Source organism: Eleutherodactylus coqui, chromosome 9, assembly GCF_035609145.1.
Source record: "Eleutherodactylus coqui strain aEleCoq1 chromosome 9, aEleCoq1.hap1, whole genome shotgun sequence".
NCBI lineage: Eukaryota > Metazoa > Chordata > Amphibia > Anura > Eleutherodactylidae > Eleutherodactylus > Eleutherodactylus coqui.
Window position 1 is genome coordinate 51,301,137 of NC_089845.1, and position 13,796 is coordinate 51,314,932.

The 13,796-nt window shown below is 46.8% G+C and overlaps 1 protein-coding gene across 2 annotated transcripts in view; it reads right to left on the reverse strand.

The window, feature by feature from the left end:
• Window positions 1–12,657, reverse strand: part of JARID2 (jumonji and AT-rich interaction domain containing 2) — a 167,615-nt gene extending 154,958 nt beyond the window's left edge. The window contains exon 1 of one of the 2 annotated variants that reach the window (XM_066579388.1): window positions 12,107–12,657. In XM_066579388.1, the coding sequence (XP_066435485.1) occupies window positions 12,107–12,190 (84 nt within the window). In that variant the 5' untranslated portion in view covers window positions 12,191–12,657. The remainder of the gene's footprint in view (window positions 1–12,106) is intronic. The other variant, XM_066579389.1, reaches the window with a different exon arrangement.
• Window positions 12,658–13,796: the final 1,139 nt, after the last annotated feature.

A 13,796-nucleotide genomic window follows, 5' to 3' on the forward strand; every position in this document is an offset into this window, starting at 1 on the left:
GCAATACTGAGGAAATCCTGAAAACATGACCCGTTGAGGTCCCTGAGGACTGGAGTTGAGAAACATTAACCTAACATATGGCTAGGTGATAATAGTGTAGTCTGATACAACCACTTGAACTTCACTAATTAGAGGGGTTTTCCGGTTGTCCCAGCTGGAATGCACCAGGGTCGGATTGGAAGCCACTTCTCCAACCCCTGTGTAGTGGCCGGAGCAGCTCTCACTGAAATAAATGTGAGCAGTGCCTGCAATTACGAGTGCCGGCCACTGCACATGGTTGGAGCAGCTGCTTCCACTCCGACCCCGATGTATTCCAGCTGTGACAGCAGGCACTGCCAGGAACACCCCTTTGAGTGGGGATGAGCATTAATGCCACACGTAATCTGTGGACCAGGGTGGCAGCAGTATATTTCTAACCTCCGTTAGGTCGATCAGCTTGTTTGACGTTCTTTCTTTGAGAGGCCTACTTTGATGCTCGTGTCTAGACTAATGGCTTCAGGCATTGTAGTGTACAACCTCTGCTGCATATACTTTACATACATCTCTGTTCAAAACATAGAGGTGTGAATCATGAATTTAGGGAATGGCGCCCCAGCAAGCGGCGTAGCATGATGCGACAAGAGCTGCAGGTGACATTTCCATCTTATTCTTAAAGAACCACTCCAGTTGTTTTACATTCATTATATAACTAGTCCGCCACTATATACAAGTTGGCTAGTAGATTCCTTTCTTGTACAGAACTCCTGGAGTCCTTCTCAGATGGTCATGTAAGCTCATTGTGACCAGCTCAGATTTACTTGGCTTTATGTATTCTCAAACTAGTCAGCTCTGCAGTGAGCACAATCCCAGTGATGGACCATATCAAGCATGCCCTTTAGAGGGGGGCCACAGACCCTTCCATCAGAGTTACAATAATGATCATACAGCTCCTGTCACACAGAACGGGTGCATTCACATGGGCGAGTTTTGTGCAGTGAGACGCACGAAAATACACCCCCCCCCCCCCCCCCCGGCAAATAATGGATTGTATTTAAACGGACGACTTTTCTTTTGCAGCCCTGCTGTGAGACAAAAAAAAAGTCTCAGCAAGTTCTATTTTCATGCGAGACTTGCATGAGGATAGAACATGCAGATGTGCGGCCTCCTGCACAGCAGACAAGGGTCTTTGTGCTCTGCGGGAACGTTGGGCACGACTCTTGCACCCTTATAATGGAGATTCCTCCTGGACATATGCATATGCTTTATAATCTTATTTCGAAGATTATAAAAGGCATTGATCAACTGTCCTCGCAGCAGGCAGAGATGGTATGGCCTCTAGCTGATCAGCTGTGCTGATTCATCATGACATTAAAAAAACAGCATGAAGATGGTGTCAGATACACATCAAGCAGGAGACGTCCCGAGTTGACAGGCAATCAGGAGAGGGGTGCAGATGTAAAAATATGTTTCAGCCGAAATGGCCCTTTAATAGTACGAGCACATTTTTCCAATGTACTTCCACTAACAGCAGGCATAACTTGATTGGCAAATATCCCCCTAGCTCTAAAATTAAAACCATATTGGGGGCCTTCAGACACAGGTTACTTTAGAGTTAAACACATACAGTATTTGTGGCAGTTTGAGTCAGAGCCAAAAGTGAATTCAAAAGGAATGCCAAATATAAAGGAAGGTCTTATACTTCTTCCTGCTTCATTCACTTCTGGCTTTGGCTCAAAAAACCTTAAGGCCAATTCACATGACCCCATTATAGCCTATGAGGCTAGTCACATGCACAGTTTTTCACACAGGACAGATGAACCATGTGAAAAAGAGAGAAAAATCGCTGTATGTTAGACTCTTGCTGTGAGGAGGTCGAAAAGCACCGGAGAGTTGTCCATGTGCTGTCCGCTGCGAGCTGAACTCCGCAACTTAGATATGGCAAGGACAATCTGGCCTTGGGATTGTTTTACATCGGGAGGGATTTAGGAGGGCAAACCTGGCATAAAAAAGCCACATGTTTTTGATGAAGGCACGCTTATGCTACTTTGTGAATACATGACAAACTTTTTATTTTTTAATTTTTTTTAAAAAAAAGTTGTCGTGGCCTCTCGGAAAGGAACATGGCCAGGCTAGCTTGACATAGGCAAAATTGACACCAGAGAATAGCATAACCGCACTCCAGCCGGTGACGGATGTGGATTTCTTATTAGGCACATAGAGGACGTTAGATGCATGTAATGTATAGAGAGGCATGCACCTCTTCATGCATTAGTCGCATGGAGCACCAACAGGGATTAGATTAAGACCTGCATTTGAAATGGCGGTCTTAGTTCGCGCCCATAGTCTTTTTCTTGGCATCTTTAGGTTGTGGCATTTTGTTCCAGCAGAAAAATCCTTTGTAGGATATTTCACATTTTTATGGATCCACAGCATATATTTGTACAAATCGTGAGATAAATTGGCAAAAGTAAATCTAACAGTTTTTTTCCACAAACTGCACCAAAAAAAATAAATAAATAAAATATTGCCTAGTTTGCACCACATCCATCATGCGTTTATACCCAGGACTGCGCCGGGTAATGAGAGGGCATCTGCTACATCTAGAAGAAAGCAGGTTTCATCATCAACACAGAAGAGGGTTCTTTACTGTAAGAGCAGTGAGACTGTGGAACTCTCTGCCTGAGGACGTGGTGATGGCAAAAATCGATAGGAGAGTTTAAGAGGGGACTAGATATCTTTCTAGAGCGCTATGATATTACAGGATGTAGACATGTAATAACCAGCAGGGATGTTGATCCGGGTCTTGCAGTCAGGTAGCAACTCAAACATTTATTCAGCGATTATTCTGACTGCCATATGGAGTCAGGAAGGATTTCTTTTTCCTCCAAAGTGAGCTCAAGAGCTTTTGAGCGATTTTTGAGTGATAATCGTGTCATTTACAGCGCAAGGCGATTGCTCAAATGTTGAGTGATCACCTTGCACTCCGAGCGGGGGATGCAGAAGACAAGTGGGGTATCCCTGCTTGTCTTCTGCATCCAGCTGTTCTCTGCTCGGAGCGCCCGGCTGTTATACAGCTGAGCACTCCAAGTGGGAGATGAAGAACGCAGCTGGACCGCTCTGTTCTTCATACCCCGCCTGTCTTCAGGGAGTAGGATACAGCTGAAACAATAGTATCAGCTGTATCCCGCTGTGAATTCCTGATAAGGCGATGGCTTAACAAAAACTGCACAATGTCCATGCAGTTACACAACTATCGCTCAAAAGATGGCTTTGAGCGAAAATAGTTTTTCCTAAAAGCCTTAAGCCAATAAATATATAATAAAAATATGGTATAAACGCTAGACTAGACCATCTAAAGATACACCAAGTTTATCATTCAGCAGATTAACATAGAGGGGAAAAACAATCCAACCTTCAGAGGTTTTCTGTAAGCCAGCAAATAGAACCGAAGCAGCTGAAAAATCTATTACTGAAGCAAACAGATGAAGCAGCAAATCACAATGAGCCATTGTGGGGGACTTGATCCGGAAATAAATTGGGAAACTGGAACCTGACGGTCTCAGAAAAGAAATTAGCTTGTCAATAATTAAAGATAAAATTACCATTCCCAACTTGTGCAGGAGCCAACTACAGGGACGGCCATTTTGAACCTAAGCCCGATAGTGTTTTTTTGTGCCCAAATTCTCACCTGATGCAGATATCAGGAGGTGGAGCACGGACGACCCAGGTGCGACTAATATATTAGATTTGCCTCAGTCGAGTGAATGGAGCGCCATGGGTAGACCTGACATTTACGCCCGGAGCTTTCCTGTTCTATACAGTGTGAATTCAGCTTTACCCGTGAGCCCTACCAAGATGTGCGATAAGAATGTGACAGCTTGGACCCATATGTGAACAACAGACCACATTCTGACACAGACACAAATGATAAGATTTACTCCTTTATGCCGATTCCAATAAACTCGTATTCGCATCTTCACATTTTCATTAGGGGGCTTGGGGGGAAAAAAAAATTTCATGCCCGATCCAAAATCTAAACACTCTACTATAAGGACACCGGGCAAGAACTACTTACATGACATTTTAATAGTATTTAACCACAAGGCAATTTAATGTCATTTATGAGTTATCTAGTTCTTAAAAGGATGAGGGGGAATTCCTAGGACTAAACTTCATGAGCAATCCTCCGTATAGCTCACCAATATTTGATCGCAAGGTCTGCCGCTCGTGAACATCGCTGATCAGCTGATTGAAGAGGCCAGAGCACTCGGGCGAGCACTGTGGTCTCTTCTCAGGCATGTTCATACCTGAAGACAAGCTCAGGCCCATTCAAGTGAGTGCGTTTGGGCTGCAATACTAGGCCCGGCCACTATACAATGCATAGTGCTGTGCCTGGTATGGACTGACGTGACAGCGGTGCTTACCCAAGCACTGCCATCACGTCAATCAGGTAGAGGATCGGCAGGGATTCCAAGCAGAAGACCCTCACTGAGCAATATATGGTCCAAGAAAGCCCCTTTAAAGTGAAGTTCAGGACTATTTCATATTTAGCAAAATTGACCTATTTGGGTCCCGCACATGCAAATTTCCAAGGTGTTCTGTACACCCTAGCTCCTTCGTATTACAGGGAAAATTATGGTTGTATGTTACCAGACTACTGGCAAAGATGCCAAACAAGACCTTCTTGTCTGACATCACTTCCTGCTTTGCAGCTATTGGCTAAGGCTGCACCCCACAGACTTCCTGCTTTGCAGCTATTGGCTAAAGCTACACCTCACAGACTCCCTGCTCTACCCACCCCATGGAGTACTTTGCACATAATACTGGTACTCAGAGGACTTTGTTCCATATTAAGCAGCTTCATTCTGCATTTGGACTGGTAAGCATAAGCAGGGGGAATTATCTGAAAGGGAGAAGAAAGCCTTCAGTATTATGAGCAGACAGCGTAGCAGAAAGTCTGAAGTGCATCAGCCAACACCTGAGGAGAGCAGTGTAATGTCTCCACTTCAGCCCAGTAACAGGCAGCCATACTGTCGTCTCCTGTGGTGTTGAGGACCTATAGTGTACATAGCACCTTGGAAACTTCCATTTGTGGGACCAGCGTTAAACGAATAAAAAGTGTAAGCAAACTTTTGAAAGAGTTCTGGCATATCGGAAGTTTTGATTTGTAGGGGTCTGGGTGCTGAGACCCCCCCTGGTATAGAACGGTGTACATACAGGCTCAAAAAAAAAAAAGTTTACTTGCGCCTTAACAGTCCAAGTATGTAAAACTCGCCCAGAAAAATTGCGCTCACACTTGGCATTTTTGTTGCATTTTTCCCCACAAGCAAACAAAAAAAACCCCAAAAACTTGTATTTAAAGTTTTTTGACCACTTTTTTTTTTATTTTATTTTTTTAAGTGCAGAACAATTAAAAACCACATAAAAAACGCCATGTGTGAACGCAGCCCAAGTCCATATTCCTATATACCTGAAGTTTCACTTTTAGCTACAAAGCTATAATTCTTTTGGTTCCTTAGAGTGGAAGTAAGTAAGAAGATGCAGCCACTGATGTAAGTGAGAAGAGCGCTGCTGGGTAGAGAAGCCAAAGCGGTAGCGATCAGCGCATAGCGGGATCGGGGTCTGTTTAATAAGGGGGGTCTTCATCAGACAATTCCTTTAGTGTAAATACTGTGTATAACTAAGTAAATATGAAAACTATTGCTACATAGCAGTCACTATCCATGGGGATGGAAGGGGAGGGGGGGGGGGGGGGTCGGTTCATTAAAAAAAAAAAAAATGGTACCGTAAACCAACACAAAAAATTAGGGATCCAGAGGTTTCTGGCAAAATCTACACCAAAGTGCAGGACGTCTGGCACAGCAAGAAACAGGTGCAAGTGCGAGCAGCCTAGGAGAGCGAGCGGGGGATGGGAGCAGCAACATGAATAATGGAACAGCTGGAAGAATTAGCCGATGGTTGCCATGCTTCTTTCTTCCTGCACAAAATGAACACACTTGAAGAAAGTGACCGGGCTGCACAAAAGCAAAACAATGTAAAATAGGGAAGAAACAATACAAATCAGGATAGAAGAGCCGAGCAACAAGGTAACGAGTCACAAATGGAAGGAGAAGCCGCTTCCAACACGATCTCACAAGGACTGCGAGATATTAGAGCAGGTAGCACATGGGAAGGTCAACGGTTGCATCAGAGCTTAAGTGCATGGGGCCTACCAGGCTTGTTCTGCAGAATTGTATTAACCCTTTCCAATCCAATTTCCTTCCCACCCCCACACACCCCAGCTCTTATTCATTTCGTGTGGGAAAGCACATAGATTCCTTGGAATTACTCAACAGAAACACATAAAAATGACCCATCATGATTATTTTATTAGCAATTTCCAATCTAGTGTCAGCCCTCATCGGACATTAAAACTTCTCTGCATAGCTCCAATTTCAAACAAGGGCCGACAGAGGTTTCTAACACTGCAGGACAGAGCTCCAATGTTGGAGGTTGTTCTGCATATGTATGCTACATTATGGAGGACAGAGCTCCTTATTTTAACAGATATGCAGAACAACCTTCAACATAGGAGCGCTGTCCTGCATAGTAGGACATGCATATGAAGAACAGCCTCTGACATGGGAGCACTGTCCTGTATACTGTAACTTACATATAAAGAAGAGCTACCAACATGGGAGTGCTGTCCTGTATACTGTAATATACATATGAAGAACAGCTTCCAACATGGGAGCGCTGCCCTGTATACTGTAATATATATATGAACAGTCTCAGATACGGGAGAGCTGTCCTGCAGAGTGTCACATACGTAGGAAGAACAGCCTCCAACATAAGAGCACTGTCCTGCAAAGTGTAACATACATAGGAAGAACAGCCTCCGACATGGGAGAGCTGTCCTGTATACTGTAATATACATATGAAGAATAGCTTCCAACATGAGTGCTGTCCTGCATAGTGTAATATACATATGAAGAACAGCCTCCGACATGGGAGCACTGTCCTGTATACTGTAATATACATATGAAAAACTGCATCTGACATGAGCGCGCTGTCCTGCATAGTGTTAGAAACCTGTATTAGCCCTCTTTCGACATTGGAGCTAGGCAGGGAAATCTTAATGTCAGATGAGGCCAGACACGGAATTGTAAAAGGGGTAATTTAAATCCATACAATTTAGAGGAATCAGCTGCACTGGTTTACTGGTTCAAGAAAATATTCACAATAAATTCTCCAGTAGCTGAAACTAGGTCAGGGGTGCCCAACCTCCGAGTCTCTGGCCACATTGTAAGAACCACCTTATCAGAATCCGATCTGCACAAACTTTTTTTCCCCATGGATTTGCCCGACTTCTGCACAGGGCAGCCAGACCCGCACCCACTTTCTGAAGAGTGCACCTCTTAATTTATGCAAATAAGGAAGGTGGAACAATACCTCTGCAGCGCTGCCTATTGGATGGCAGCATTTACTGCAAATCAATGTTAGATCCTATATAGCAATGAGTGAGAATGGACCAAAAACCAGGAAAACCCATACAGACAACAGTTTTGGGGTTTTGCCCTTCATCAGTGTGCAATAGGTTTCTGGCAACACCTCTAGGTGCTCTCCTTAAATGAATGGGTTCTATTCACTGCGTATTATGCGCGCCCATACGATAATTTGAGGTACCACTGTCCTAAGCCCAATAAGCAGCAAATACTTTGATCTGAATAGAAATGCTCAGTCTTCCAAAGAACAAGAAGTTGTTATAAGCTACAGCAAACTTGTGACCCTAAACCCGCTCACACGGGTGTACGGTCATTGAGCGTCACACATGGCACCCAATGCCAATAGCCCATTGATTTATATGGGGTCGCTCACCAAGATAGTGCCTGGGGACGAGCGACACGCGTGTCATTGTGTACCTGCTGCATCCTCATGCGCTGGCCTAAGCCCACCCTCACCGCCTTTTATAGCGTTTCACATGCCGCATTAAACACTGTACGACGCCTCCATTAATTTCAATGAGGCTTTGCAGACTAACATTTGAACGCATGGTTTCTAATCCAGTTCTTTGCATACTTCAGCAGTGTACGGTGTGCGCCATTTTTTTTTTTGAGTGATCTTGCAAAAGTAGTTCAACTTCACTAACCAGACACAAGGTTAGAAACTTACAGCCAGAGACTTCGACCTTAGAAAAGGAGACGAAAACGAAGGCTTCTGTCCAGTAGCACAAGAAACAAGAGAACCATCGCCTCCAAGTATGTATGCAACACCGATTCACGACCGTCCGATACCAAATGTTTTACGGTATTTTCTTCCCTAAATTTTTAGGACAGCCATATTTTAGGAATCTAACATTCCGGGCTTCAAAAACATCAAACACTTCATAAAGCAACAAAAAAGGGATTTTTAGAAAATTTTTGAAGGCAAGTCTAACACTAGACAATAGGGACCTAAAGACTTTCACATATACGGTATTACTCCCCGATAGAGATGAGCGAGTATACTGGCTAAGGCACATTACTCGAGCGAGTAGTGCCTTAGCCGAGTATCTCCCCGCTCGTCTCTAAAGATTCGAGGGCCGCCGGGGAGGAACGGAGGGGAGATCTCTCTCTCCCCGCCGCAACTCACCTGTCACCCGCGCCGGCCCTCGAATCTTTAGAGACGAGCGGGGAGATACTCGGCTAAGGCACTACTCCCTCGAGTAATGTGCCTTAGCGAGTATACATGCTCATCTCTACTCCCCGGGCCTCATCAGGCCTATATGAACAAAAAGTTCTAGTATTCTCTAACTCCTTCAGAACTCCTTTGATAATTCGATAACCTGGTGCCTCATGAAAGTAGATTGATAGAGGACTTCTATTGGGACTCCCGACATACCAGAAAATCTAGTGATCGGGCGCCAACCGGCAGCACATTAGCATTCTGATAGACATGTCTATCTGTGGCCGGGTGAAGGCAGCATTCAGTTCTCCGGTGTTGAGCAGCGCACATTTGGTATGGTGAACATCTGGCCAATAGAACCACACATTATTACACAATGGTTAATAAACCACAGTCCTGCAGTAAATTCAGTCCTCTATCCTGGCACCCTACCAGTACAAAGCCTCGAAACTCTTGGATGGCCAACAAACGATGCCTGTGAATGCAAGGCTTATCCTATTAGATGTATTTATAGCAAGCGCTAGCGAACGCGGAGACCCGATGCGGCACGAAACATGGAATAATATGGATTGCCATTATTTACTTTTATAAAGAAAAAAAAATGGTGAAGTTTAGACTAGGTGGTCAACGAAGAACATCTCCCACTACTTCCACAGGCGATTGGTGAGGGACATCTCACTATGTTCAGATGCCTCGCTGTGATGGTAATGAAGTAACACATTCTACATCTACCCTACGGGAAGAGAGAGGGATTGCCCAACATACTGGAGAATCATGGATTTCTGATCACCACATGCACTTACTGATCATGGCACTAGGGTATCCAAGTGCCGTAGAGCCGGCGGCACACAAGAACATGGCATAATGGACAATAGACGGTGTATACTCCAGCCCCTTGTAGACTCAACAGGACAACAACTTGCTCCAGACAGGACAATTCCATAAACTATAGTTGGGATGATGGCCAACAGTCCTTAAAAAGCTGTGGGGGCATAAGGCATTGGGCAAAAGATAGTTACCAAGATCTATCAAGATGGAGGAACGTGTTGGCATTTATGCCCAGGAGTGGGTACACTCAGGAACAGCTGGTCTGGTTAGCACCATGGAGATGAATATCATAACACTGAGTTATGTGAACGCTCTTTTGGTTTATAAGCTCTTCACAATATATAGGAGACCAGACATGGATGGCTACACAGTGAACCCTTAGTACTTGTCCTAATATGTAGGGGACCCAGACATGGCTACACAGTGCACCCTTAGTACTTGTCCTAATATGTAGGGGACCCAGACATGACTACACAGCGTACCCTTAGTACTTGTCCTAATATATAGGGACCCAGACATGACTACACAGCGTACCCTTAGTACTTGTCCTAATATATAGGGACCCAGACATGAATACACAGTGAACCCTTAGTACTTGTCCTAATATATAGGGGACCCAGACATGGCTACACAGTGCACCCTTAGTACTTGTCCTAATATATAGGGGACCCAGACATGGCTACACAGTGCACCCTTAGTACTTGTCCTAATATATAGGGGACCCAGACATGGCTACACAGTGCACCCTTAGTACTTGTCCTAATATATAGGGGACCCAGACATGGCTACACAGTGCACCCTTAGTACTTGTCCTAATATATAGGGGACCCAGACATGGCTACACAGTGCACCCTTAGTACTTGTCCTAATATATAGGGGACCCAGACATGGCTACACAGTGCACCCTTAGTACTTGTCCTAATATATAGGGGACCCAGACATGGCTACACAGTGCACCCTTAGTACTTGTCCTAATATATAGGGGACCCAGACATGGCTACACAGTGCACCCTTAGTACTTGTCCTAATATATAGGGGACCCAGACATGGCTACACAGTGCACCCTTAGTACTTGTCCTAATATATAGGGGACCCAGACATGGCTACACAGTGCACCCTTAGTACTTGTCCTAATATATAGGGGACCCAGACATGGCTACACAGTGCACCCTTAGTACTTGTCCTAATATATAGGGGACCCAGACATGGCTACACAGTGCACCCTTAGTACTTGTCCTAATATATAGGGGACACAGACATGGCTACACAGGGCACCCTTAGTACTTGTCCTTATATATAGGGGACCAGACATGGCTACACAGGGCACCCTTAGTACTTGTCCTAATATATATGGGGACCCAGACATGGCTACGCTACACAGCGCACTTAGTACTTGTCTGTTCTCATTGCCCTGCTACGTGCTGCTCCTCTTCACCCCGACATGGACACTACATTGTGAGCATCCGCATGTCCAGATGCTTGGGGTGGCACAGAGCAGCATTGTGGTCGTCATATCATACCACCCCCCCTCCCTGCTCTACAGTCTTCCCATCTCCCTCAGTGTTATATAATCTCCATTCCAGGCCTTCCTGGAGCCGCCATCACCGTCTAGCCTTCTCCCTTAGGTAATACCCATCATCATCACCTCACAAAGCAGCCATTACAGGTCGTGTGACGCCAGCACAGTCCCCAGAGGGCACCGGCAGGCCACCCCGCCTCTTATTAGGACGTGCCATCACCCCCTGTCCCCCTTCCAACAACTAGTGACGTCAGAACGGCACGACCACCAACAGAGCTGGTCAAGGCATTGTGACGTCAGAGCGCCCCTTGGCACAGTCAGGCTGCCCGTCCGGCAGAACCTGTTGCTGCTTCTCTCTCCAGGCTGCAGATGGAAGAAGAAGGAAGGAGGAGACGTAGCGAGAGAGGGGGAAGGCCAGGCGAGCAGACAGCAGCCATGCTTCTGGCTGCAAGTGGGAGGGAAAGGGGGCTGATTTATGGGCCACGGTCTGCTCGGCACATGCAGTATATACTCTATATACCCTTCCCTGCAACCCCTTTCCAAACAAAAACACCTCCCCCTAACCCCCTCCATTTTTTTTTCGAGGGGGGGGGGGGGGGGAGTTGAGATGTTGCCAGGCAGAATCTCTGCGACACGACTCCTTGTAGGGTGGCATGAGTTCCTCCAAATACAGAGAGGAGGAGGAGGAGGAGAAGAAGAAGGAAGGGGGGGGGGGGGGGGGGGAGGCTTGTGCAAGTTTTCTATTTATTCTCGCCCATCGCCACGTTCTGCTCACCCTACATACTGAACAAAAGGCAGCTTCCATCTCGGTGGTGCCCCCTCTGCAATGCGGGCTTCTGTGCCACCACAATAGGGGGCAAATCTTAAAAAAAAAAAAAAGAGGGGGGGGGGGGGGGGGGAGATGGGGGTGGGGGCTCACACAAAGGATCGAACTTAAAAAAAAAAAGCCATTATTAGAATCCCAAAGATTGTGTCATCTGAGGTCACAGCAGACATGGCAAGGGTTAAAATAAAAATGCAATTGCAAAAAAAAAAAAAATTTGCAAAAACATAAACAGAGAGGGCAGAGTCAGCAGCCCTGGCATTTAAAGGTCCTCCTGGAGGGGTGCCCCCACAACAATGCCCGCCGCTACTTACATATTTCTTCTGGATGATGTTCCTCTTGGGCCTTTCCTTGCTCATTCTGCTCATCCAGATCGGCTCCGACAACGACTGCCGCATGAATTAAAGCCCCGACCGAGCCGAGCGAGCGCTGCACCGCCGAGGGGGGCACGAGTAATCCGACCCTCCGCGCCTTGTGCCCGGGCTTGCCGCTAGATCCTTTGTGCATACACGGGCTGACTCCTAGCAAAAGAGCCGCCGCGGTGCAGACATCGCCGGAGAAGCGAACAGACAAGACTAACGCCGCCCTGCGCTCCTTTGTGGCTCTTCACAGTCTCCAGTGCCAGTGGAACATGGTTGTCGTCCCCGCCGGCTCAGCAGCTACATGTTGCTCCGTAATGTCACCTGGAGGAGGGGAGGAGGGGGCTACAAAGCAGCGCGAGGGGGGGCATAAATAACGGGGGAGAAGAGGCAAAAACAAAAAAAAGTTTACAAAAAAAAAAGCCGAATTGCTGTAAGTCACGTTTGCGCTGCACCAGAGTGAACTCCAGCAGCAGTGAGGTCTGCACTGTGTTCTCTGCTCGGCCTCCGCCAGCCAATAGCAGCGGCTGCAGGGTGGGGTCTCTCGTTCCCATGCAGAGAAAGACTCCCTGACGTCACCGTGGCGTCAGCGGGTCACGTGGGGCCGGAGGGGGCGGGGCTTGTAATGCTTGGATACCCAACAAGCTGGGATGGAGGGGAAGAGGAGAAGGCAGTGTAGTGTTACTGAGGGGGCAGACATGGCAGGAGGCTCCAGTGCAGCGCAGTGTGCCCTATGTATTCAGGAGGCAAAATACGCTAAATCAGATTTCAGCCTCCCAAATACAGCCCACCAAGAGCGCCACCTAGGGTAAATGGCGCCACTACCTCCGCATCACATGACCAGCGGCGGCGCTCCGTTGCACGGGCTGAAATCGGAACCATAGGCAAAAGCCGTACCGATTGGGCAGAATTTAACGAAGCTTTTAACCTGAAAATGCTGCGAATTCTGCCACGGCGAATCGGCGGTATTTCCGCTACGTGTGAACAATACCCTACGGCAGATGTCATACGGCCAAGAAAACGGTGCAGGATTTGTGCGTTGCAAGACACAAATATGAACCCCAATTTTTGCAGTGGGGTCATATAAAGGGGCGGCTTCTTTCCCGTATCACAAAGTTGGGGGGGGAAAAAAAAAAATCGGAACGCCTGGCTCATGGTTGTCAATGGGGCCGGAGAAGACATCGTGCGATGCGACGGTGGGAAACACTCGTCGATCCTCTGATGTGGTTGAACGCCGCGCCGGAGGATCACAACCGTGCAGAAGTGATGGGAGGCGTATTTGACAAAACCGCTTCGCATCTGCGGGGACATTACACGTACATGAGTGCGACATCAGGCGTTGTTGGACCGCAAAACTCCAATCAGCCCCGTTAGTTTCATCTGTTCTGTTTCCCGCTACAAATGCGCAGCAAAATAGAAACTATTTTTTAGTGTGACGCAATTGCGCACGCACAACACGTACCAGGGAGACCAGTGGGTTTTATTCGCTTTGTATCGCCGTGCGTATAGTTGTGTGAATCCGGCCCAGGGCCGCGTTCGCACAGGCAGTTAATAACCAGTCCTGAACGGCACAATCAGGATTTTCGTGCTTGCATGAAATGAACAATAAGCGAACAAGATATCGGTCAGTCGTCGGCCGCGTTCG